General features: G+C 38.1%; 2 protein-coding genes across 3 annotated transcripts; one reads left to right on the plus strand and one right to left on the minus strand.

Annotated features, from left to right (window-relative positions):
• Window positions 1–1,488: 1,488 nt before the first annotated feature.
• Window positions 1,489–6,515, minus strand: LOC141485257 (uncharacterized). Its single transcript, XM_074181617.1, has 2 exons — window positions 6,297–6,515; window positions 1,489–2,788 (listed from the first exon to the last, which is right to left on the minus strand). Exons 1-2 carry the CDS (start codon window positions 6,507–6,509, stop codon window positions 2,333–2,335), a joined length of 669 nt encoding a protein of 222 aa, XP_074037718.1. The 5' UTR covers window positions 6,510–6,515; the 3' UTR covers window positions 1,489–2,332.
• Window positions 6,516–12,721: 6,206 nt separating this feature from the next.
• Window positions 12,722–23,946, plus strand: LOC111510983 (uncharacterized). Of its 2 annotated transcripts, none has more exons than XM_074181773.1 (2): window positions 12,722–12,851; window positions 23,247–23,946. In XM_074181773.1, exon 2 carries the CDS (start codon window positions 23,255–23,257, stop codon window positions 23,834–23,836), a length of 582 nt encoding a protein of 193 aa, XP_074037874.1. In that variant the 5' UTR covers window positions 12,722–12,851; window positions 23,247–23,254; the 3' UTR covers window positions 23,837–23,946. The 2 variants fall into 2 exon arrangements, with proteins under 2 accessions (XP_074037874.1, XP_074037873.1); XM_074181772.1 differs by lacking the exon at window positions 12,722–12,851 and adding an exon at window positions 19,713–20,150 and having other exon boundaries at window positions 23,247–23,944.
• Window positions 23,947–26,205: the final 2,259 nt, after the last annotated feature.

Genomic DNA, 26,205 nt, shown 5'->3' on the forward strand with positions numbered 1-26,205 from the left:
ATCTCAAAAGAGGACAATGCGGGGACTATGGAGAGGATGTGCAGCTCGTAGATGGAAGCATCCTACACCATCTGGATGCCGGAGAGACGTATACTTACCTCGGGGTGGAACAACGCCACTCACAAGAGGTAACTGCAGTGAAAAACTCTCTCCGCGGCAAGTATAAGCACAAACTTGGACAGATCTGGTCATCGGAACTGTCGGGAAAGAACAAAGTTGCTGCAACAAATATGCTTGCCGTTCCAATCTTACTCTACTCGTTTGGAGTAGAGTAAGGGAGGGAGCTGTATCAACTCGACGTAAAAACCCGAAAAATTATGCATTTCTATAGGAGTTTGCATCCCAAATCGTCCGTTCCACGGTTGTACTTCCCACAACAACAGGGAGGCCATGGACTTTTGAGTTTGAAGTGTCTACATGACAGAATGGTACTGGATACAGCCTGTGAAGTCGTCAGGAGTTCGAATCCCCTTCTCTGCATGGTCCGTGACCATGAGAAAGCAGGAATTGGAGCATTTCTCCTCAGGGCAGCTGCCCGAGCAGCTGATGAACTCTGTATAGTTTTCGACTCTGAACGAGGTGACTACAACTCTGTCACTGAGTTGGAACCCGTTCAGCAAAAACCTCAGAAGAAAGCCGCAGAGATCACCTTACTTCTGCGGAAACACAAGGATAAGCCAATGCATGGGGTCTTCTTCAATAACATTGGATACCTTGGCTTATCAAAGCGACTGACGTTCGCTTTTCTCAGGTCGAGTGGACTAAAATCGGAAACTGAGGGGTTCATCATGGCTTGCCAGGATGGTGTCTTCAACACCTTAGTCTACCGCAGTCGCGTGATGGGTATAGAGGTTCCTGACACAAGTTGCAGGGCCTGCCGCGAGGCGCCCGGGACCCTAATGCATTTGCTATCAGCATGTCCAGCATATGCGGTCTCGGCCCATATCCATCGACATAACGCGGCCCTAAGAGTGCTATATTACCATTGACGAGACACCGGTGTTGCCCTACGCTCCGGGGGATATTGAATCCGTTGTGGGGAACGAGAAGTGCCGAATTTATTGGAACTATTCGTTCCCCAACCTCAGGCTCATACACTCTAATAAGCCTGATGTAGTCCTTCTCGACCACCAGAGCAAGACGATATTTGTCATGGAGTTTTCAGCTCCTGGCGAGACGAATATCGTCAGAGAAGAGGAGGAAAAACGGATAAAATATCGAGATTTTCTCTTCGAACTCCGCAGACTTTATCCGGATCACTCTGTCAAGATGGTTGTTCTGATTATTGGAGTCCTTGGTGGAATGATGTCCTCTCTACTCTCGAATCTTAAAATCATACCGGCTTGCCGTACTGAGGCAGAAATCTTAGCCGTACAGATACAGAAGGCTGTCATTCTTGGCTCACTGCTCTTGCTCAGGGTACATGATTCTCGGATCCAATGATTACTTACCCAACGGTGTGGGGAGTGGTCATTGGTTAATAATGCTGGCACGCCCTCCCGAATGTATCGGGGCTTCAGGGGATAGGGCCTGACCAGCGCACACTACGGTGAAAAAAAATAATAATGGTAATGATGAATATACTATATTGTCTGAAGTCATACAACGTCATTGACAAAGGTCGAATATAAATGAAACACGTGTCATATCTACTAAAAACCTGAATTAATTGGTAAGTCACCTAGTGGACAGTTAAGGAAATAAAATAAACAAATAGTATAGACATTTATCTAGTAGAAACATCTATTAATTGGTACATCACCTAGTAGGACAAGTCATGACAATGCAGGCGATGCAACAGATATGCTGCACATGCTGACAGTATGTGCAGCATATCTGTTGTAACAGGAGTGGAGTGATTTTTGCGACTTTCATATGGGCCTTTTGCTGGATGGTTTCCAACTCCGTGAGAGAGTTGTGACTACCTCGTATAGTATTAAAAATTAAACCGCGTCCATCACTTGCTCGTGAAGCTGCCCTAAAAAGAAATTCTCCAAACCCTGCTCTCTCATGGTCGCAAACCATGCACAGAAGGGGATACGTACAACTCCTGAAGAATCTACAGGTTCCATCCAGTACCACTTTGTCATGTTAACACTCCAAATCCAAAAGTCCACGACGTCTTTGTAGCAGAAAGTACAACCATGGAATAGACTATTGTGGATGCAAATCCATGAAGGTGCAACATTTTTCTGGTCTTTGATACAGCCCCGACACAGTCGAAAGGGCGCGCCAGCTTTATCAACCAATTATCACGCCCCGCAACAGGTAAGTGATCATTGTATTATATTATTGAATTCATATTCACCTAAAAATAAAGCATAATCTGATTTCAGTAATTGATAGAACTATTGAAATGAGTATAGTCGACAGTATGATAACTAGTATATGCTTCAGACAAATTAAGAAGCGCGTAGTACATATCCTCCTCCCTCAGTTCATTCTGGAAAATATCCCTCTTCGGTCTGGGCCTCCTTCTGTAGTTGTTTGGCAGATTCACCCTCTGAGGTCTCCTTGTGGTCTTCCTTCTGACTTTCACCCTCGTCGCCAGGTACGTCGCCATTGCTTGGGCCACAGCGTTGTTAGTGGTTGTAGGGTTTTGTTTTCCTTTGATAGCGTGGATGAGTAAACACAGTAAGTAACCTCCGAAAGCTAGAAAGGCTAGCGCTGTCACTGATATCTGGAAGATGGTCTGAACTTTACTTTTGTCTTCTTTGACGTATATTTCCTCGTAGTGGTAAGAGGGGTGCGGATGGTAGCTCCCGCGGTCTTTGGCAGACTTTTTGCTCTGTAAAAGAATAAATACTTTTAAAAAGTCACATTCACAAGTATATGCAATGCAGCCACTCCTAAACTGTACCCTTATTTAGTTGACTCCACAATACTAATAGAATAATCAATGAAATTTCCGTGGGTTGGGCCACCTATCGGGCGGATAGGGAAACGGCCAGGGGACTGGAGGCCCTATCCGGAAAGTCAATGTGGCCTTATGGACGTGGTCGGCGGACTCCTGGTCAGTAGCAGAAATAAGTAGGGTGAGGGGAACTAAAACTCCCCAAAAGCCTTTGCAAAACATGCCGCCGTGGACCAGCCTACCAAGCTAAGGTGTAACGAATCGTACCGACAGCGGAATGGCCGCAGGGTGATATGCGGTTACGAATAATTCCTTTGGGGAACTGGTTGAAACCTCATTGTAATCAGCCTACCTCTGGTAATGCGGGACTCTGCCGGAGGTGACCAATTCTTCTCTTGCTACTCGTGGGAACACACATGAATGAAACAAACGCAAAAACAGAAACAACAATAACAAAAACCAATCCCGAAGCTGGACAGGAGTGCTCAACTCAATCTAAGGCAGTGGCTGGGGATGAACAGAAATGTCCACCTCAATCTTCCGCTTGAAATGAGGCTGGACATAGCAGATCACCTCGTGATGTAATACAAAGGCCAAGGCGTAAGCGCATTCGCGGCGCCGAGGCCAAAAGGAGAAAGAGGGCGAAGGAGGAGTGGCAGCAACTATAAGTGCACCCTCCTCCTTCCCCACTCCACCTCCAACAGCAAGGGCATTTCCTGCTGCAAGCGCCAAGAGCTCGGCCTTTAATGAAGGCAAGGAACTGGCTGCCCCTGCAGGAAAGCTACCTCAATTGTGCACCTCCACGGAGAGAACCCCGAGAAGGTTGAAGAAGCCGCGCAACGACAGTAATGTCGCTGAACCTTACAAAGCCTCAACCTCAAGGTTGCCAAAGAGAGTGTGTGTTCGGCGAGTCTTGGCCTACACCTGCCAATATAAAGAAGATGTCTCCTAGTGACCTGTCCCCTTCATGGAAAGGACAGGATGGACGATGACCTAGGAGGACAACTCCTCGGGAGGATGTACAATGGGACACATGTGGCCTAAGTGCTGTGGGTTTACACTCACCCTCCCTACTCTCCAGATACAGCATCAACGAAATTTGTGTGATTTTGGATCCCTCAAAAGGCTCAGCTTACTTAGCTCTAGATAAATTTTACTTGCAATACTTTGAAATCGTTCTATTGCCCATTGATTTCGACCTGATTGAAGGTTTAATACCTACATTTTAAAGTAATAGATACCTTAGTTCTCACTTCGTACAATAACTTGGTCTGAATTCAATGGCAAAGCACAACCACTACAGGAAAATTCTTAAGGCGCTCTAAAGGCGGTGCCTGTGAAAAAGTAGTGATTCACATTGGATTTGAATCGCTAGAAATTGAATCCATTTATAAAAGCGTTCTTAGGAAGCTTATTCCACGTAAACGTGGTTCTCTAAATGGAAAAGTTTTCAAACAGTGAAGTTCGAGGTTCAACTCAACTCTTGTACCGCTCTTGGTGGAGAAGAAGAGAGACAAATCCCCAACCTTTCTTCGATGTTCCAGACTCTCAAGGTTGCAAGTGATGTTCGCGTTTCCAATCAGACGGATGCTTCTTTTCTGGATAGAATCCAGCAGCTTCGGGGTATGCTCTGGGGCGGAGCTCCATACACGAGAACAATACTCCAAAGAAGGCCTGTTCTGAGCCTTTAAAGCATCAAAAGTTGCTGAGGTGTGTAACAGTTTTCTGGTTCGGAACAGTGTTCCAAACTTTTGAGAAGCAGCTTTTGCAATTCCAGCGACATTCTAGGTCGAGTTGAAAAACAGCTTGAGCTGAACTTCGCCTTTCATCATTATTTTTGTTTTTGTATATTATTATGTTGAAGAATAAAGCCGATTATATATAATTATCCCAAGATGTGTCCAAGAGGTGTCCATTTCAACCCTCAACGAACTTGTCGAAGCAGAAAGCGGAATTGTCTGTCCCGTCATTATTATATCCGTTTCGGAGACATTTATCTTTTTGGAGAAAACCCGTGCCATTGAATTTGTAGCATCATCTAGTGTTCCGCAAGGCTCTGTGCTGGGTCTTTCCCTATTTACGATGATGATTGAAAGACACTCAGTCCGATATTATCACCAAATTTAACTATCTTCAGTATGATATATCAACAAGCTAAAAAACTGTTGTCGAGCAAATCTGCTTTTCGTAAACATAACAAAATTTGATTGCATAAAATCGTAAAAAATCATCAATTCAATTCTTTGAATATGAAATCCTAATCACATTATAATCGATCAATTAAAGAATATACAGAGGCGATTTGTGATGTATATCAGTTCCAAATGTCATGGTGGTCAAACCATAAGCAGGACCAACGGATAGCATTCCTAGATATATTAGTAGAAAGATGTGGTACCAGACTAATCCACAAAGTGTATCGGAAACCCACACACACAGATAGATACTGCACGCACTATCGAACCACTATCTTAGCTAAAAGAGAGGAGTCCAGAACATTTGGAAAGGGAACTGAAATACCTTGAAGTGACCTTGAGATCGAATGGATACAGTGCCTCCGAGATCAGGAAAGCCATGAAACCGTTCATCCCTAGGGTCACGGACAGAATTGGAAAACTATTGGGCAAACACGACATCGAAACAGTCTTCAAACCCACGAGGAAGATACAACAAAGCTTCAGGTCGGCTAAAGACAAAGAGACCCATTATCAGCAGCAGGGGTCTATCGCATACCGTGCACTTGTGGAAAGGTATATATCGGAACCACCAAACGATCCATGGGAACAAGAGTGAAAGGAACTGCAACTAGGCCAAGCGGACAAGTCAGCTGTGGCAGAACACGCGATTAGTAAAGGAGACCACATAATTTTGTTTGGGAGGCAATAAAGATCCACAAACACACGAAAGTAAACAGAACAACAACAGAAAAAAAGAAGCGGTGAACCTCAATCGAATATGGAACCCCATTTTAAGGAATTCTAGAATAACGAACAGAATGACAACAGGCAGCAAGATTGTTTATGTTCCAGGTTCAAGTACAGGTACAGGTACAAGTGCAGGTACAAGTACAGGTACCAATACAACTGATTACCTGACAAGGCATAAATACGCTTTACGAAGCCTAAAAGTTAGTCATCGGACAGCAAGCCATGATGGTTAAACCTCTGAAGAAGCTAGGGACTCGCGCCAGCGAAACGTCAGGAAGAAATTCCAAAAATCCACGGCTTTCAAACTCAAAAACAGTGACACTGAAAGCCTCAGCCGCGAAAGTCTAAACCATTTTGTCAAACCAAAACAGTTATACAATATATGCAATCACTGCCTAGTTTAGAAGTAGGTAGACCTGTCGAGGTAGACCTTCTGGTTATAAGTCTTAAAGTATAATATAAGTATAGACATAGATATTTCTCTTAAGGTAACTTGATAGTGACTCGAAACTCACCTGTAGAGCTAGTGCCTGAGGTACCGAACTACTACTCGAAACGTCCTCGCTTGCATTGTTCTCCTTGTGATTATCCTCTGCGTGAAAGGCCCTCCTAACAGACAGAAGTTTCTCCAAAGACAGCTCACTCAAAACCTGGATATCCTTGATGTTTGTTATATCTTGAGAGAGGCACAGCCGAAGAGAAACAAAAATTGTCATCAGGCGAAACATGTTACACTTCGAATGGCTCGCAACGGAATGGCTTATTTCAACAATTATTTTCATGCTCCAGATTTTTTGTAATGACTGGATTAATGGGACAGCTAGATAGAGTGGATAATCAAAAAATGTAGGTGTCGTACGCCAAAGAGATTCTTGTCAATTCAATCAGAATACACTTTATTGTCTCAAGAATGAGACGGAAAATATGAAGAAAAACTGAACAAGAAGTATAATACATTCCGATAATATTAAAGATTATTATGAAAGAGTCACAAAAATATAAAAACATAGTTAATAAAACCACTACCTGAAAATGTGGATATAGACATCATAGACTACTTTTTTATCGTGAAAAGTTCAGAGAGATGGACATCTTCCAGGACATATGTATTTTAATGATCAAATATTGTCATCACCTAACGCTATAGTTAATGCATTTGCAACGAACTTTCAAAGCGAGTATATTTCTAATAATAATCTAAAAGATTCAAACTGGAGTAATGGAGAATGTTTCAACACCAGTGATTACTTACATCTTAGTGAAATTTCGGAAAACGACATCATCTCGGCTTCCAAAAAATTGAAAAATAAATTGACAGTTGGACCAGATGGCATTCCAGTCAAAGTTGTTAAGAATCATATTACTCTTTTTTGCGAAGCCTCTCTGTATCATTTACAATCTCATGCTGAAAAATTGTTACTTTCCGAATATATGGAAGCTGTTAAGGGTATGCCCTATCTTTAAAACCGGCAAGAATTCGGAAATAGTAAATTATAGTCCGATTACCATAATATCAGTGGACTCAAAATTAGTTGAAATAATTTTATCGGACCTCATTTATAAGCACGTAAAAAACACAATTTCCGAATTCCAACATGGTTTTGTGAAGTGTCGTGGCACTGCATCAAATCTTTGTATTTTTCCATTGTATTGGGAAAAAATTTGTTAGTTAACAATTGAATAACTTTTTGAAAAATGGTGATAAAACTTTTTTTCTACGGGACTCGATTCATTCAAGTGTTAAGAAGATACTAGATTTTTTCAAATTTTTGAAATGACATTTTATGTTATAAAAAAATTATTTATTTTGATAAACTCTCTTTAGCGGCAGCGCGCGCATGCCGTAATAGCCGCGCGGAACCCTATTTTCAACGTCAAATTAAATTTATAAATAATGAAAACAGAGTTTCAGGAGTCGGGACTTTTTTATCAGAAATTTCCTCCTCTTTAACGAGCTTTTTATTAAATTGCTCAAATATTAATATTTGTTGCAATTACCCAAAAACTAAATACCATTTTTTTTTAAATCTTATTTTGTTAATAACAATTGCAATTTTTTACCTGCACCAAAATCCTTCGAAAACATTTTTCTAGAGGTGATTCCGAATCGAATGAGTTATCGCTCATATTTTAAGGACCTTTATCTCTATTTTTCATGTTTTTGAACTGATATTATGTATATAAGTACAAATATGTACTTATATATATAATATAATTTGTGAAACTATAGAAAAAAAATTGAAAACAAAACTGTCAGTTAGCTAAGAAATGTCTTTTGATTTGTATAATCTGGCAGTTGAATATATCTAAGACATGACCATCAGAATTAGAGGTATCGCACATTGTATAAAGTGAAGATTTTTTTATCATATTTGAACGCGGAGTGTTGAGATAAAATGTGACACTATTCTTAGATGACCGTCTAGGAACCCAAAAATTCAAAAATTGTGTATTTGTTACAAGCAATTCATAATAGGGTATTCCTACAGTAGCATACGTGCCTTCACGTTTACAAGACATATATTTTCGGAAGCGACTCTGTAGGGCTTCTAGTTGATTTATATGAACCTGATAGTAGGGACTCCACACGACAGATGCATATTCCAGCCAGTGAAATAAAGTAATTTCAATTTTGAAGCTTTTTCGAAGTCTTTTGTATTTCTAGTAGTAGTATTTTCAGTGAGTAAGATATTACATTACATTTGGATATGTTGAGAGATAGATTATTTTTCCGACACCATGTAGCAACGCGATTTAAATTCAGGGCGAGACGTTCGCAATCAATAGAACATGTTCTATTGTGATAGAGTTTCAAATCATCTGCGGTTAAAAGGAAATTGACATCAATCTCAGCTTCGATATCATTAATGAACATATTGAACAGTAGGGGTCCTAGATTTGATCCTTGTGGTACACCAGATGTGGCTATATATTCGATAGACTTGAGGATATTGAGTTAGATGTACCTACTGCTTACGGTTGTAAAAATACGGTTTGAAGAGGGTAATTAAAAGTCGAAAGTTTGATAAGCAGGATACTATGGTCAAGTTTGTCGAACGCTTTAGAAAAATCGGTGTAGATGACATCAGTCTGAGACTGACAATCAATACCCTCTGCAACATATTGAGTGATTGTGGTGGTTGAACGTACTTTCATGGAACCGTGTTGTTCGGGGCTAATAAAATTGCTGACATGACAATAGATTATTTTCTCAAGAATCTCAAACACTTTACAAAAGTTGCATATGATATGATATTAGAGGATTAAGTAGTGAAAATAGTTTTTTTAATAATTTTCCTAATAAACTTTACTCAATATATTATTTAATAAAAACTATATTAAAGAAGAAAGTAATACATATCATTTAATTATGAAACAACAAAAATTAATTGGCGCTCCGGGGCGACTTCATCGATTCCAGTGGCGCATTTGCTTTTTCAGCTCCAGAAAAACCCGAAAAAACCTGCAGCACCACATCATTTGAAGATCTTGATCTGCCAATGTCCTCTTTTTCATAAAACAAAATGTAGGGTGTCTCCAGAAGCTTCAATAAATTCAAAAATATTTTTTTTATTGATTCGATTCAATTTAAAAAGTTTTCAGTAGTGTTTCTTGATATATATTTCATGAAGGAAAATCATGTAAGATCCACGAGTATTGTTAATCAGTCTTGAACCCCAGAAACATTGGAAATACTGATGATTCATATAATAAATTTTTATAGGCCAACATATATCGCGTTAGTTGTTTGGAGAACATCTCGAATGAATCGAGAGAAAAATAAATCACCATTTATGATACACAAAGCATGTTTATGGATTTATTAGGGGCCAGATGCTTACACCCGACCACAATCCACCCTTTTGAAGTTATAATTTTCTTTTAAACTATGTTAACAGAAGCATCTTATTTCGGTAATTGCCTTGTTGAAAGCCTTATCACTTCATTTTTGGGGGTTGTGCGTTCCTCAGTGTAAACATTTCGATGGCACCTTCCTTCTATTTATTTATTTTCGAGTAACAGTTGATTGCTTGGAGTGGATGGTTATTGTTGCTGCTTTGACGATACCATCAGTTGTAAAAAGTCTTTATATACTTTTTAGCATAAGCGAACAATTTTGTTTTGTCATGAAGAGAAGTATTTCTAATGAAAATATTTTCCCACACTAGAACAAGAACACCTACTGCTGGACTTAATATTAAAATGGACAGTTGTGTATGAAATTAGAAGTTACCTAATTCATTGTTACCAAGTTACCGTGTTAGGAATCACACGTTAAAAGGTAAGACCTCGTTAGTCCTTAGCTCGAACAAGTTTCTCAACTTCTGAGAGTTGTCGTTCGTATGGGGGCGGCAGCTGATTAACGGAAAAACAGATTTTAAACTGATTTTTAAACAGATTGAGGTTGATCAAATATTGTCCCATTCATTAGAGCCAGTGCTATGGGGTTTTCCGTTGAGCGCTATCTATCTTTAAATTTAAATGAATTTGATCGATGGCGTGGGTTATGTTGACTTTAAGGACCACTGTGTGGACCACGAGAGAGGATTTTTCTCAAGTGAGAGTGAGAGTATGTGAGAGTGTGCATAATATATTATTATATTATATTACCGCTGAGTTTACGGCATTTTCATTTCTCCCTTATTCTTGTCAACAGAAAAGGATACCTAGGGCCGTCACCATGGGGGGGGGGGGGGATGGGGGAGAGCCTCCCCTCCCTGCCTTTTGGACTTGGGAAAAAGTTGGGAAATTTTGGGCCGTGAAGATAGAAAAAAATAAGAGTGAAAAAATGAATAAAAATGAGAGAAAAGAAAGGGAGAGGTATTAAGGAAAGGAAAAGAACCAGGAGAAGGTTGGGATTTCCCAACACATGCATGAATTATATATCCCATACTTTGAAATTCTGAGTTGTTTGAAAACTTCAAAAAAGTTTAATTTCTCTTAAGTAAAAGAACACTTCTGAATAGTCCACAAATTTTGAAGTGACAATTTTACAAAATTCCCAACTTTTCGCTGTTTTTTTGACTTGGAAGAGTTGGGAAATTTGGGGCCGTGAAGATAGAAAAAATAATAGTAGAAAACAATAAACACAATATTATTTAAGTGTTGTTTCCTTTCATTTGTATTGAATATTTCTATACATGGTGGATATGGTAGTAGACCGAGGACCTTGGTCCAAAATAGATTATTTCCCATTATTATTTTCATGATTACTAAAATTTATTTTTGTTTGTGCATACCCTAACGGGCATAAGCATTCAGCCAATCTTTGGATAGCTAAGAAAGAAAATTAATATATTATAGTAGTAACTAATCCCTCGGCTTTCATTTTTTCGAAAGTTGGTAAATTTTGCTGGTGGGTTTGAATGACGAATTTCACTAGTTCGGACCTCCATTGTCTAATATATAAAATGATTTGAAATCCCTGAAACAACTAAAAAAGGATAATTAAAAATGAATAGCTGAAAATAATAATTATATTGAGCAAAAATAACCTGAAATGAAAGAATAGTGAAATAAAATACAAGTAAAAATAGAACGATTGAACAAAAAATAAAAAATATAAAGTATTAAAAGAAACACACATAGCGAGGGGAAACCAGCAAATCAGGAATAGCAGACCATGTTTGGACCCATCAACACAACATCGAGTGGTCCCAAGCTGAGATCTTGCACAGAGAGGAACAATGGTTTAGGAGAAAATTCAAGGAAGCCTCATACATGCTGTCCAACAACGTATTCAGCCAAGTTAGCGTAGAGATACGCAACATATGGAAACCCATCATCAAGCGAAAAATGGCCAACTTCCGCCAAACGGTCATCTCCCACGGAACCAGTGAAGCGGAAAAATGGAAAGTGGGGATAAGTGAAAGTACTCGAACGACCCATAAATAGTCATCTCTCGGAGGAATCAGTCCAGTCATCACCTGAAGACGATTGTAGATACTAACAATCGAAACGTCGTGAACTAACGTGGCTTGGAATCTCTTAACTTTTTATTTTTATTGCCTTATATATTTTTTTTGTTCAATCGTCCTATTTTAACTTGTATTTTATTTCACTATTCTTTCATTTCAGGTTATTTTTGCTCAATATAATTATTATTTTCAGCTATTCATTTTTAATTCTCCTTTTTTAGTTGTTTCAGGGATTTCAAATCATTTTATATATTAGACAATGGAAATCCGAACTAGTGAAATTTGCTGGTGGGGTTGGTAAAATTTGGATTCTTTCCCCCCTTGGTTTTTCTTTTCGCTACGCCCCTGAGGATACCCATTTCATAGGAGAAAGAAGCTCAAACATCTGATAGCTCATACACCAAATGTATGAACAGTAAGAAAAATGTATTTGTTGTTTTGGAAAAGATGCTAGTTAGGGATGGGTTTTATAAAGAAAGGGGTGTGCTTACTCTTGCTCCGTGTAAATACTTTTCAGGTGGTGGTTGTTAGAACCTCGGTTGTTATAACAACACATGTTACAATAACCATTTGTACTTCAAATATCTCTTGAACAGTAAAAAATATCGAAATTGAACGATGAGAATTTTTAACACAAATTGAGCAATCTGTATTTTCATGAACAGTATCCAGCGATGTAAAAAATCGGAAGGATTGAAAATATCAAGAATTTTTTATAATCGTTACGTGCATATTGACAACAAAAAATTGTGTACAACGTCCTGTTATTATAAAGCAAGCTTTCTGAGATATAGATTTATAAGAGTTTATTTAGAATATTCCATAAAATCACCCCTTCAAATGTAACATAACATTTGAAAACACTCCGGAGAAGTGGAAAACTAAAAGAAACTCTTCGAAAGTGAAAGTCCGTTTTCTTCATGATCGAAACATGAGCCCCTAGCGATTTGGAATGGCGTATCATTATTCAAAACCCATTTCGCTTTAATTTTATTGCAATATTGGGTGGTCAATGGTGCAACATGGCAACTACCCGGGTTATCAATAAAAAATCAATAATTGGCACCATACAAAAGTCTATCTTTTCATCGAATCAGGCAGCGTGAGTAGTGTTGTCGTCCCATAAGTCTTCTGCTGCACGCACAATACAGGGTGAGTAGGAAATGCCGAATAACTAGGTTTCAAATTTATGTTTCTGAAATTATTCTTAGAATTATGATAAAAGTATTTGTTTGACTAATAATGATCATAATAATAATAATAATAATAATGTGCTCAGAGCACATGATTTTCACTTACCCCACGGTGTGGTGAGTAGTCGTTGATTAATAATGCTGGCGTGCCCTCCCGAAGGTATCGGGGCTTCGGGGGATAGAGCCTGACCATCGCATACTACGGTAAAAAATAATAAAAATAATGATAATAATAATGACGTACACCCCTTTCAGAAGGGCTTCACTCCTTCAGTCGCCTTCTCTGCTGTATCTCACTATTGCCATTATCCGTTGCGCTCAGAAATTCTCGAGGGTATAACTGTGGCACCCCCGGAAACTGGAAGCATAAGGTCGTCCATTTGCTTTACATGCCTCTAGTGAAAAGGATATCCACCAGTCCTTGAGGGAGATGGAAGAGTACACGTATGATATCAGTATGAAATTCTGGATGGATCCATCTCAAAAAAGGACGATGCGGAGACTTCGGAGATGGAATGGAAGAACGGAGATGGATGGAAGCATCATGCACCATCTGGATACCGGATGACACCTTCGGATGGAACAACACCACTCACAAGAGGTAACAGCAGTGGAAAACTCTCTCTGTGGCAACTATCAGTACAAACTCCGACAGATTTAGTCATCGGAACTGTTGGGGAAAAACGAAGTTGCTTTACTGAATATGCTTGCCGTTCCAATCTAACTCTACCAGTTTAGAGTAATGAAGTGGACCAGGGAGGAGCTGTATCAATTCAACGTAAACATCTGCATCCCAAATCGTCCGTTTCACGGTTGTACGTCCCCAAACAACAGAAAGGCCATGGACTTTTGTTTGGTGTGTCTACATGACAGAATGGTACTAGATGGAGCCTGTAAAGTCGACAAGAGTTTGGATCCTCTTCCCTGCATCGTCCGCGACCATGAGAGAGCAGGAATTGGAGCATTTATCTTCAAAGCAGCTGCCCGAGCAGCTGCCCGAGCAGCTGGTGAGCTCGGTTTTCAACACAGGACGAGGTGATCACAACTCTGTCACCGAGTTGGAACCTGTTCAGCAGAGGACTCACATAAAAGCCGCAGAGATCACCTCACTTCTGGGGCAACAAAAGGATAAGCTAATGCATGGGGTCCTCTTCAACAACATTGAAGACCTTGACTTATCAAAGCGTCTAACCTTCGCTCTTCTCAGGTCGACTGGGCTGAAGGCGGTCATCATGGTCTGCCAGGATGGTACTTGTGATGCACTGGGGATAGAAGGAGGTCCACTCCATAGGTATAGCAATCAAATTATACAATCCTTCATCGCTGACAATCAGAGAAGAAGACAGACTTTTGAGAATCTAGTTTTTCTCATGGCAATTTCTCGACGACTTCAGAAAACAGTAGAAATTTGGATTGATACTAGTATTAGATAGCAAATATTTCATAATTTTTGAAAATTCCCGTGAAAGTATCTATAGAAGAGAGACAAATCTCCAACCTTTCTTCCATGTTCCAGACTATCAAGTTGCAAACTTGATATTGTATTCGCGTCTCCAATCAAGCGAATTGTCCTTTTCTGGATGGAATCCAGGAGCTTCAGGGTATGCTTAGGCGCGGAGCTCCATACATGTGGAGGTCCGTCTGAGATCTGATCTGAGCTTTATAAAACATCAAAAGTTGCTGGAGATTGTACAGTTTCCTGATTCGAAACAGTGTACCAAACTTTTGAGAAGCAGCCTTTGCAATTCCAGTGTCATGATCGTGCAGGGACATATATATTGGTGTTTATTTTAACCCCCAAAAATGTATCGAAGCAAAAAGCGGAATTGTCTGCCTTGACATTATTATATATTATGTCTTACACTCCCATATATTCAAGAATTGACACCAAAATTAATTAATGTATTTTGAAATAATAACCTCAAAATATCTGAAACAAATGTCACTTCTATATCTAAATTATACAGTAAACTAAAAGCTCCAATTTCAAATAAACAAAAATCCAATTTAGTATACAAATTTCTTGTATGGATTGTTCTAAAACATATATAGGACAAACATCTAGACCTCTAAGTAGTCGCATCACTTCCCATAAGAGCGACTGTAGACGAAATGTTAATTCTTGTGCATTAACAGAACATGTTGATTCGGAGGATCATAAAATGAATTTTGAAAATCCAAATATTTTAGATAGAGAAACCAATACAACTAAAAGAATATTTTTGGAAATGATACATATTAATAACGAAGAACATTCAATGAATAAACGAACTGATATTGATAGTCTTAGCAAAATTTACACGTACCTACTGAAATATGATAAAGAAAATAAAAGATCTAGTAATTCGAGTATCATTCAGAATTTTCCCACTTGACAATGTCAGCCAAATATGTTTATTAACTGTCATTATTTAATGTTTTTCTATCTGTTTTGAACCTTTTCATATTTTATTCTCACGTTAGTAAGTTCTCCATATTTATATATTTTTCACAAGATATATAATCTTATTATTGTATATTATTATTGTATAAATATAAAGTCGACAAAGATTAATGCAGTCAAGCTGCTGGAAAATAATTTCATGAAAATCAAAAGATAAATAGATAAGTACTTTCTGATCATTCCCATATTGATTTCAATTTAAGAGCCACCGATAAACAGCTGTTTCAGCCTATTGGGCATCGTCAGTACCGGGCAGGCGGTCCTCGATTGAAAACAAAATGAGAAAAACCAAAACTAATCAACCGACTGCGGTAGCAGGTTCTGACGATGTCCAATAGGCTATGTATATATATATATATATATATATATATATATATATATATATATATATATATATATATATATATATATATATATATATATATATATATATGATGAGCTGTTTTCTCGGGTTTCGCTCAGTGTTCTGTGTATTTTCTCCCCATAAGGATTATTTTCACAACGTTTCGGCAAAGTCTCATTTGCCATCTTCTGGTGATGTCTGGTTTTTTCAACTAGACTGATTACTTCGAACTCTGTGTCTCAATTTATAGGGATGGATGTTTCCCTTTACCTGCGTTGCTGCCACTACCTGTGTTTGTTCGACTACCTGTTTTGGTCTTATTACCTGAGCTGCCTCTCCTGTCTCTGTTATTGTACCTGTATTGTCATGTACCGAGTTTTGCCTCTGATTGCTTGTGCGAAGTGATAAAACGGATCTCCATGTTGATGGTAATCTTTGCGCATCATCCCTCTTGTTCATATTATTAGGTCGTTTTTCAATTTCGATTGCCTCTCTGATTGTTCGTGAGTAAAAGTTTTCGTTGCTTGCTAGCATTTTTGTGTTGTCGAAATTGATGTTATGTCCTGTTTGAAGTACGTGTTGGAAGAGAGAAGACGTGGTGACTTTTCCCTTCACTGCTAGTTTGTGTTCATCTTTGCGAATGTTGATTCGTCTGTTGGTCTGGCCGATGTAAGTCCTGTCACAATCATGGCATGGTACTTCATACACTCCTTGTGATTCCAGTGGTATCTGATCCTTGGGATTACGAAGCATGGACCTTATTGTTCGTTCTGGTACGAACGAAGTTGATATGTTATGTCGGTGAAGAATTCTGCTGATTTTATCTGTTGTTCCTGCAATATATGGTAGTGTGGTTGTTATGACCGGTGTATCTCGAGTTTTTTGTTGTTTCCGTGTGGTCTTGGCAGCCGCTTTTATACTTCTTTCTGAGTAGTTATTCATTTGTAGCGTTGTTTCGATGGTGTTCAACTCTTGTTGTCTGTGATCGTTGTCTGCCAGCCTCCTCGAACGTGTAATGAGTGTTTTTGCCACCGCGTGAATTTGTTTTGGGTGGTGGTGTGATTTGATTGAACGCAGGTAAAGGGAAACATCCATCCCTATAAATTGAGACACAGAGTTCGAAGTAATCAGTCTAGTTGAAAAAACCAGACATCACCAGAAGATGGCAAATGAGACTTTGCCGAAACGTTGTGAAAATAATCCTTATGGGGAGAAAATACACAGAACACGGAGCGAAACCCGAGAAAACAGCTCATCATACTTTATCCGTGAGAATCTTCGAGTTAACATATATATATATATATATATATATATATATATATATATATATATATATATATATATATATATATATATATATATATATATATATATATATATATCTGTCATGTCGATTCGAGATATTTTGTAACTTTTTCGCAAAATTAAAGTATCATTTCAATACCAAATTTATAAAATTATCATACACTCGAGACATTCCGTATTTGAACATCCAATATAAAGTTTCCCTTTTCCCTATTTTACTCCTTGAAAAATGTATACAGTCATTACTGAGTAAGTAGCCCAAATTATGTGCCTCTGTATAAATTTATCGTCAATTGCAGCGATGAACATTAAATTGAACCAGTTTCCTGTTTAACCACATCTTCTCGTGTTGGCAAATCCCCTCCAGGCTATCCATACTAGTATTTTTCTCTCAAAACCCAGCGGCCAATAGCTACTTGCGATTAAGGCGGAAATAAAATCATTTACGAGATAAATGAAGTACTGGATCTCTCCGCTTCGCAGATGCCCCTTGAGCAATATTTAACCGCTCTTGAATAGGGCACGCTCTTCACGACACACCCTGTACGGGGTCTTCGCTGAGAGGCCGGGCTTCGACATAAATAATACCATTAAAGGTGAGGTTTAGCAGCGGGCAGTCTCAGGCCCCCGGAGCGAGAATTACTGCCCGAATGAATAACTATATACTTTATTACATACTAATAACATGGGCATATTAGCATGTGACCATTACGAGTGAGGACATTAATCAGAACATCACCGTCTCGCGGTCACACCGTGTCATACCATTCACTAAATAACTCTGCCTTTTCAGTGAGCGAATAGCTTTTCACTGGGGCAGGCTCGGAGAAAAAAGTTAGGGCCCTATTAAGGAAAAGAGCTAACTTATTCAAAAAAACACTTTTATGGGAGATTTCCACTTGACAGTTCACAAAACCACACGTGTTTCGCTATACAACAACATCCTCAGGCGTCACAGTACTGATTAAACCAATTCTGTGTCATGCTTTTATAATGATTCGAATCCTAATTACTATTACTACCTGGCCAATTTCTACATGATAAATTCATGACCTAAACTATTTACCTTTCTAGGAACAACTCATTAAACTGTAGAAAAATTAATAAAAACCATCTAGTAAATGAAAAAATATTTGATATTTACAAAAAGGATTTGAAACTTCAATAACTTCTAATTATTATATGCGAGCGCTTTCGATAGCAGACTGTGCTATCATCTTCTTGGCTCTACTCAAGTTGAACGTTTTACCTTCTTGTTTGTTCTTTTATACGGTTAGATCGCCTTAGTGGATTTGTTATTGTTGTTGATGGTTCATTAATTAGGGCTTGGGTAGGTATTTGTCCTCCTCTTTCATCGGGATGTCTCATTAAATGGGTTATATTAGGTAATATCCTTTATGTTAGTGTTTCTCTAGGTTCATTGTTTCTAGGAATGTGTATTGTTTTGTGGAGTATACTGAATTTTAGGTCTTGTTGTGTTTTGATTTGTATTTATCCCTCGATAAGTGAATTATGACTTTCGAATTTATGGATGTTTAGGTTTTCCCAGATGTTCATACGGTTCCCTTCATTGACTTGTTTTATGCCAAGTACAAGGCAAATTTAATGACCGTTTTGTTGAAGATCTCGAAAACCCGGTTTTTGTGTCCTTTGACCCCACGTAAATGTTTTTCCAGGTGTTGGATCGATGAGGATTTTTTAGATTTCATTTATGATAGTGTTTTGAACAATCCTACCAAATTTAAGGTGAGTGCGAACGTTTGTATTTTCGCTCCCACGTTTTGTTCTCATTTGACGGAATAATTAGTTTACATGTCTTGAATGCATGAACTTTAGTAAGTTGTATAAAATAATACGTCATATTGGCTTGCCCGCTGATTTATGGTTCATGTTTCAGGTCTCATTTTTTGTGCCATTTTTCAACATCCTTTCAATTGTTGCCCAAAGTATCCGTCCACTGTGAAGATGTTTAGTAATACCTCCAAAAGCACATATCTTTTCGACGTGTGCTTTTGGTAGTTCTGCAGGTCTTTTCGTTAACCTGAACTGTAGGTAGTAGGTACTCTACGAGTATTTACCGTAATTATTAATCTTGACACGACAAGCAATTGCAGAAAAAATCATCAAGCATTTTCAAGTCCCCATCTTTGGTTGCCCAGCGTATTTCTCTTTGCCATGTTTATTGAATATTATTGATAAAAGTTGTATCAGGCCCATTAATATCCACATGAGAAGTTATCCTGACAGAAGAATTATTTTTATGAGGCTTAGCAAGAAGGCGATGGTTTTATTTGATGTCTCAGGTAGGTATAGTTTTTATTTCAATATTTTTCATCGGTAACTGAACATGAGAAATATTCGCGCAATTCTCGGATTCCGAAAGTGATATGTATAGCTGGGCTGAGAAGTTCGTAGGCTAATAGCATTTTTTTTAATAATATTTGATTTTACTATTCAATATAGTTTACTTCGAGAGCGATACAACGATTATACCGGTCATACAGTTTTTCGAGCAATCCAGTGCATTTCACTCGTTATTAAAAAAAAGTTTTCCCAAGTATGATATAGCATTTGCGATCAAGATGTTGGTTCTGAATACGACCCTGGCCAATTCTTGGGATTTTCAATATCAAGTGCGTAGGGCATGTCAATGTTTACATCCACTCTATCTTGGATTTGAATTTGTTTTATTATACTATCATCTGTCAAATTTGAATCACTAACTCTCCTTATATTGTCAACTTTACCTCATGAATGAAGGAGTACATATGCAATATATAGAATCATGTCAACTGTTTGAAGAAGAAATTGAATACTTGAAAACGTGCTTTTTTCATGGACAACATTGCGAATTCTTAGGTTCACTCTGTATGGTATACCACTGTTACACCTGACAGATGAGACTGAAACTATTCATATAACAGTGAAATAGTGACATAGATAAATGTAATGTTCGGCTCCGAAATAATTATTTCACGGTATTTAGACTGGATGCGGAAACAATTTGATGCATTTTCGCTTGAAAAATCAAGTACTGAGATCAGAGAGTTGTTCTTCAGATATAGTTTAGATCATGTTTTGGAGCATATTACTAGTCACCGTGAACATTCTGGTTGCATCATGTTCAGATGACGGTAGCTTCAGTGTACTGGACAAAATCAAAGCTGGTGAGTGATACTTTTATTTCTGTTTTACTGACAGTTTTTGAAAAATTGAGCCTACGACAATTTATACTTTCCGTAATCTGGAAAAAATGTGATTCATATCTATATAATGAATGTAATTACATTGTTTGAAGGAAGTTGACAATGTTTCGTGGTGTATTTCATCAGTTCGGACTTCCATTGTCTAATATAATATAAATTGATTTGATAACCCTGAAAAAAATCAAAAAGATTAACCGAAAATAACAATTTTATTAAAACAAAAAACTGAAATTACAAGGAAACAACATAAAAGCTACAACCATAAAATAGAAAATTGAAATATTAATGAAAACTGAAAATTAAAAAATATTATTAACAAAAAATGAAAAATAAAAATGAAGATTAAAAGATTCCAAATCAAGTTACGTCACGACGTTTCGATTGTTAGTATCCACAATCGTCTTCGGGTGATAACTGGACTTATTTCTCCGAGATCTGACTATTTATAGGTTATTCGGGTGCTTTCACCTTTCACCTATCCCCTCTTTTCTCTTTCCGTTTCATTGGTTTTAGTGGGAGATGACCGTTTGGCGGCAGTTGGTCGTTTTTCGCTTGATAAGAGGTTTCCATATGTTACGTATCTCCACGCTAACTTGACTAAATGCGTTGTTGGACAACATATACGCGGCTTCCTTGAATTATCTCCTTAACCAGTGTTCCTCTTTGTGGATGATTTCAGCTTGAGGCCATTTGATATTATGTTAATGAGTCCAAACATGCTCTGCTATTCCGGATTTCCTGGTTTCTCCTCGCTGTGTGTGTTTTTTGTGCTCAGCAATGCGAACTTTCAATGGCCTCTTAGTTTCACCGATGTATGATTCTCCGCACTCGCAGGGTATCCGGTAAATGTAATTCTTGGAGTCGCAGTCCACGTTTGGTGGCCTGGTTTTTGTGAGGCTGCTACGGATAGTGTTCCCAGATCTGAAACAGGTCCTGATGTTATACTTGGACCCAATCCTTCTTATCCTTTCCGATAATCCTCTGATGTAGGGAAGTACAAGTACTGGTTGTGGCGGCTTCTCTTCCTTGTGGAGCTCTTGCTGTCTTCTAGCTGAAGCCTGTTCTACCATCACTCTGGAGTAACCATTCCGTTGGAGGTCATTTTTGATTATGCCTATTTCTTTTTCGAGACCTTCCTTTGTATTACAGAGTTCGAAAGCACGGTCTAGTAGAGTCTTGATTGATTCCTCTCTTAGTCGATTAATGGTGGTTGGATTTCTGGTTCAGATACTGTCCTGTGTGAGTGGGTTTTCGATATACAGATGTTTCCCATTTAGTGTCGGTCCTCTTCACCAATACGTCTAAGAAAGGCAATTCGTTGTGGACTTCCTTCTCCATTGTGATGGAAGGACTTACGTTGTTGATGTGCTTCAGGAAAATGTCTAGTTCTGCATTCCCATAGTTCTATATTATGAAGGTGTCGTCTACGTATCTCAACCAGACTCGGGGCTGGGCTTGTGGGCTTCTTCAATGGCCAAAGTTTCAAACCACTCCATATATATATATATTTGCTATAATCGGGGAAAGTGGCGATCCCATTGGCAGTCCCTCATCTTGCGTAAAAAATTCGTCCTTCAGTTGGAAGTAGCAATTTCGTACACAGTATCCTAGTAATTCCATGATTCTTTGTATCGGTAAATTTGTTATATCTTTCAGGTCCCCATCTTCGATATAGCTTCTTCTGTATGCTTTGAAGTGCTTCTTCGACAGGAACGTTGGTGTAGAGGCTTTCCACGTCAAAACTGATCAGTTGATCCTGCTCTTCGATTTTCCCTAGTAGTTCAACGAAATGTCTTGAATTTTCCACAAAAGATGATGTTTTACCTTGCCATGGTTTAATTATTGGTAGTAAAAACCTGGACAAGTTCTGAGTGGCTGAATCTCTAGAGCTAATGATCGGTCTGAGCGGAACATCCTTTTTGTGGATTTTGGGTAGTCCATACAAGTGAGATGGCTTACCGTGGTGCGGTGTTAGCGATGATCGCTCTTTTTCCGAAAAATAGACTTGGTGTTTTTTCAAAGTCTGGTACAACTTCCTTTCAATTGATGCAGTAGGATCTCTTACGATTTTCGTCTATTTTCCTTTCTGAAGCAATTCTTCCATCTTCTGTTCGTAGAGATCAGTATCCATCACAACAGTAGCGTTTCCCTTATCTGCAGGTAAGATCTTGATGGTGTTGTCTCTACGTAGCCCGTCCAGGGCTCTTCGTTCTTCATTGCTGACGTTAGAAGTTGGAACTGGTTCTCGATCTATTCTTTATTCTGTACATTTTTTGTTAATAATATTTTTTAATTTCCAGTTTTTATTAATATTTCAATTTTTTATTTTCTGGTTGTAGCTTGTATGTTATTTCCTTGTAATTTCAGTTTTTTGTTTTAATGAAATGGTTATTTTGCAAAATAACTTTTAGATTTTATCTTTACAATTTTATTATTAAATCAACTATATTCAACTGTTTTGACTAGTCGGATAAAATGTTATATATTATATGTGTAATGTTTTTAATGACGAATAAATTCTATTCTATTCTATTCTATTATGTTCACCCTCGTAACGCTGGAGACGAGAATCACCAATTTCTGTTTTACCGATTCCTGAATTATTTGATTTCTAAATGAAGAAAAGAGAAATGAAACTTTCTTTGTCTTTTTCCACTTTTATTTGTGCCCGTTTGTATAAGTTTGAATATACGGACATTTTCAAACTTATACAATAAACTTTATTGTATAAGCACAATAAACTGTATTGTATAACTGCAGTTACGTTACTTACAAATAAAAGTGGTAAAAAAACCGTTTGTATAAGTTTGAATATACGGACATTTTCAAACGTATACAATATACAAAGTTTGAAAATGTTCGTATACAATAAACTTTATTGTATAAGTTTGAAAATGTCCGTATAGGACGAAACTGCAGTAACGTTAGTTACAAATAAAAGTGGTAAAAAACATAGAAAGTTTCATTTCTCTTTTCTTCATTATGATTTCCTACCACGTAGTAATGGCTACATCCATCAATTTATTGATTTCTGAATTGCATATTCTCTGTTTCCAGGTTTCAAGATGGCGGGTAGCTTCTTCTCCTCCGACCACTCCAACAAAGTCGCCAATCTAGTCAGCACCGCTCTTGGAAAAACCCACACAAAACCCAGTCCTGAAGTAAAAACGAACAACATATTTTCTGGGTTCCTCAGACTGTTCGGGCTGAGCCCAAAAAAAATAGGAGCCATTGCGGTTAACGCCATCATCGTTGTAGCCCAACTGATAAGCTCTTCGATTTCGCTGACCCCTCCATCTGAGCTGGTCCAGTCCAAGGGAATCAAAAACGAGTCTCCTCTGGATTGGGTCCTCAGCAACCCTGCTATCGCTGATCTTTTGGCAGATGTGAAAGACGACAAGCTGGCTGACAAGGTCATCGAGCACTTGACTGAGAGGAGCCTGGATGAAGACAGTGGTTGTATGCAGCTGCTGATCTGCAAATCGACCCCCTTCATCAAGGGGATGCAGGAGCAGATCAGCAGTTCTGGTGGGGAGTATGTTAGGAAGCAGGATATTCCTTTCCAGTTTTTTCCCACCGTCGAGGAGGTAGCTGAGAATGGCGATAGGTGTGAGAGGAAGTACAATTATTGTAGAATCCCGCTTTAGGGCGAGGAAAGAGATGAAAATACAAATAAGTTTGTCAACGAAACCTATACTAAGTCTATACTTCAGGCACTATTAAATATATTCAATCTCGTAATGTAAGAATCATTTCTACTTTATTATTGAAATTGGTCCTCCCAATTCAAATCTGAAGTGTTCAATTTGGCAGAGAAATATATTCACCGTCAATATACAGGGTGTTCCTTAAACACATGCTTATATTCAAGGAGATAATTTTAAGACCCATTTTAAGGAAAAAACGTCCTATGGACGTATGTCCTAAACGCCTTAACTTTTGAGATACAGGGTGGCAAAGTTTTCAAAAATAATCAGTTTTTTAATAATAACTGAGATAATTTTGTAGACATCTTTGGCATATTTGGTACATATGTTCCATGCCTCAAGGCGCATTTTCTGATGTACAATTTTCTTAATTTTCTCTGCCAGTGGCGTACGTACGAGTTTTGAAATGTATATTTTTGGCGAAAAAAATACTACGCCACTGCTTTATCTTGAATTAAAAATTATTTTTAAAATCTCCATACATTTTTGAGAACATTTGATTTGCTGGGTTTTCTTTGTCCGACGCATGGTTTTCGCTCAAAAAATTATAAATCGCTTTACTTAAGGATAAATTCCTTAAAAATCTGATGCGGTATCGTGCATCGACTGAAAGCAAACTAAGAGATCAGATTTGTTGCAAAATAATTGAGGATCTAAAAGGTATTTGTTTGTTGTCAGATGCACTGTTCTCAATTAAAATTACGTCATAACGCAGCACCGCTTAATAATTTTTGAAAACATAAATTTAGTTATCCTGGAATAAATGACGTGTAGCAGAATTTATTTACTGCACCTCTTGGAAATATGGAGTTTGTCGATATGTGATATCTTTTAAAGATTAAAAGCAGAAAAAACAGCGTACCCACTATAGCAATAAAAAACGAATTCTCTGTATGTACAAACGTCAGTAGCTTATATTGATGTTGGTTAAAAGTAAGGTGTTGGTGTTAAAAACTGTCACAGCGCGTTTTGATTGATTTTGAAGTGTTATTGAAGTTATTTTGGTAGTCCGCTGTTTTTCTGAATATCAGTAAATATGGTAAATTATACGAATGCGGAAATGGCGCAAATGCATTACGTATATGGCCTTGCCGATGGTAATGCAACAGAAGCCAGGCGCATTTATCAGGAAAGATATCCTAATCGTGCCTTACCAGATAGCCGAACCTTTTCAAATATTCATCGTCGACTTGGGGAAACTGGTAGTTTCAAGAAAGGGACTCCGTGTAGTAAGAACTCCTGAAATTGAGGAAGCGGTGCTGCAAGAAATTGAGGAACATCCTGAGACGAGTACGAGGAAGATCGCTAGAACTCTGGATATTTGTCATCAAATAGTTTGGCGTATTTTGGTTGACTTTTTGTTATACCCATACCATATTTCAAGAGTGCAGGCATTACTCCCCAGAGATTTTCCACAGCGTGTGAACTTCAGTCAGTGGTATCTACAAAGTATTGCACTAAATCCGCAGTTTGAGACACAAATTTTGTTCACAGACGAAGCAAATTTCTCTCGGAATGCCAGTCATAATTTCCATAACAATTATGTGTGGGCTGAAGAAAATCCCCATGCAATAACCGAAACCCATTTCCAACACCAATTTTCGGTTAATGTATGGGCAGGAATTATAGGTGATCATCTAATAGGCCCATTTTTTCTACCAGGACGCCTTGATGGTCGTTCTTATTTACACTTTCTCGAAGAAGACTTACCTGGGTTATTGGAAGATGTGCCACTTGCGTTAAGGAATCGAATATGGTACATGCACGATGGCACCCCTGCTCATTTCAGTGTAATTGTCCGAAACCATTTAAATACAGTTTATACTAATCGTTGGATAAGTCGCGGAGGACCTCAGCAATGGCCAGCAAGATGCCCCGATCTCAACAGTTTAGATTTTTTTTATGGGGTCACCTTAAAACTCTTATGTATAAAACTCCCGTTAATACTTTAGAAGATTTAAGAGAGCGAATAGTTGCCTCGTGTGAAACTATACGAAATACGCCGGGAATATTTGAACGGGTGCGTAATTCCATGCGTAGAAGGGCGGAAGCATGCATACTAAGTGCAGGTGGCCACTTCCAACAATTTTTATAATCAGTTTTGGTATTATTACTAATTAACAAATTTGTGCTATTCGTTTAGACTTACTGTCACAAAATAAAATAAAACTCGTTTTTGTGAAAAATTTATTTTTTTGCAGATTATGTTTTCAAATATTATTAGGGAATTGGTAATGCGTTATGAAGCAATTTTCAGATTCTCATCCATTTTAAAATTGATCTAATTTCTTAATTTGCTTTCTGTCGAT

This window comes from Leptinotarsa decemlineata, unplaced genomic scaffold, assembly GCF_025532065.1.
Source record: "Leptinotarsa decemlineata unplaced genomic scaffold, Ldec_3_MD MMD2_tig00026314_RagTag_RagTag, whole genome shotgun sequence".
NCBI classification, from domain to species: Eukaryota; Metazoa; Arthropoda; class Insecta; order Coleoptera; family Chrysomelidae; genus Leptinotarsa; species Leptinotarsa decemlineata.

What these genes read in the sequence shown, in the direction of transcription:
- LOC141485257 (XM_074181617.1), bottom strand. Translation starts at nt 6,509, where the DNA reads ATGTTTCGCCTGATGACAATTTTTGTTTCTCTTCGGCTGTGCCTCTCT. An exon ending in CTCAGGCACTAGCTCTACAG is followed by an intron (nt 2,789 to 6,296) that starts GTGAGTTTCGAG and finishes ATTCTTTTACAG; the next exon opens with AGCAAAAAGTCTGCCAAAGA.
- LOC111510983 (XM_074181772.1), top strand. Translation starts at nt 20,057, where the DNA reads ATGTTTTGGAGCATATTACTAGTCACCGTGAACATTCTGGTTGCATCA. An exon ending in ACTGGACAAAATCAAAGCTG is followed by an intron (nt 20,151 to 23,246) that starts GTGAGTGATACT and finishes CTCTGTTTCCAG; the next exon opens with GTTTCAAGATGGCGGGTAGC.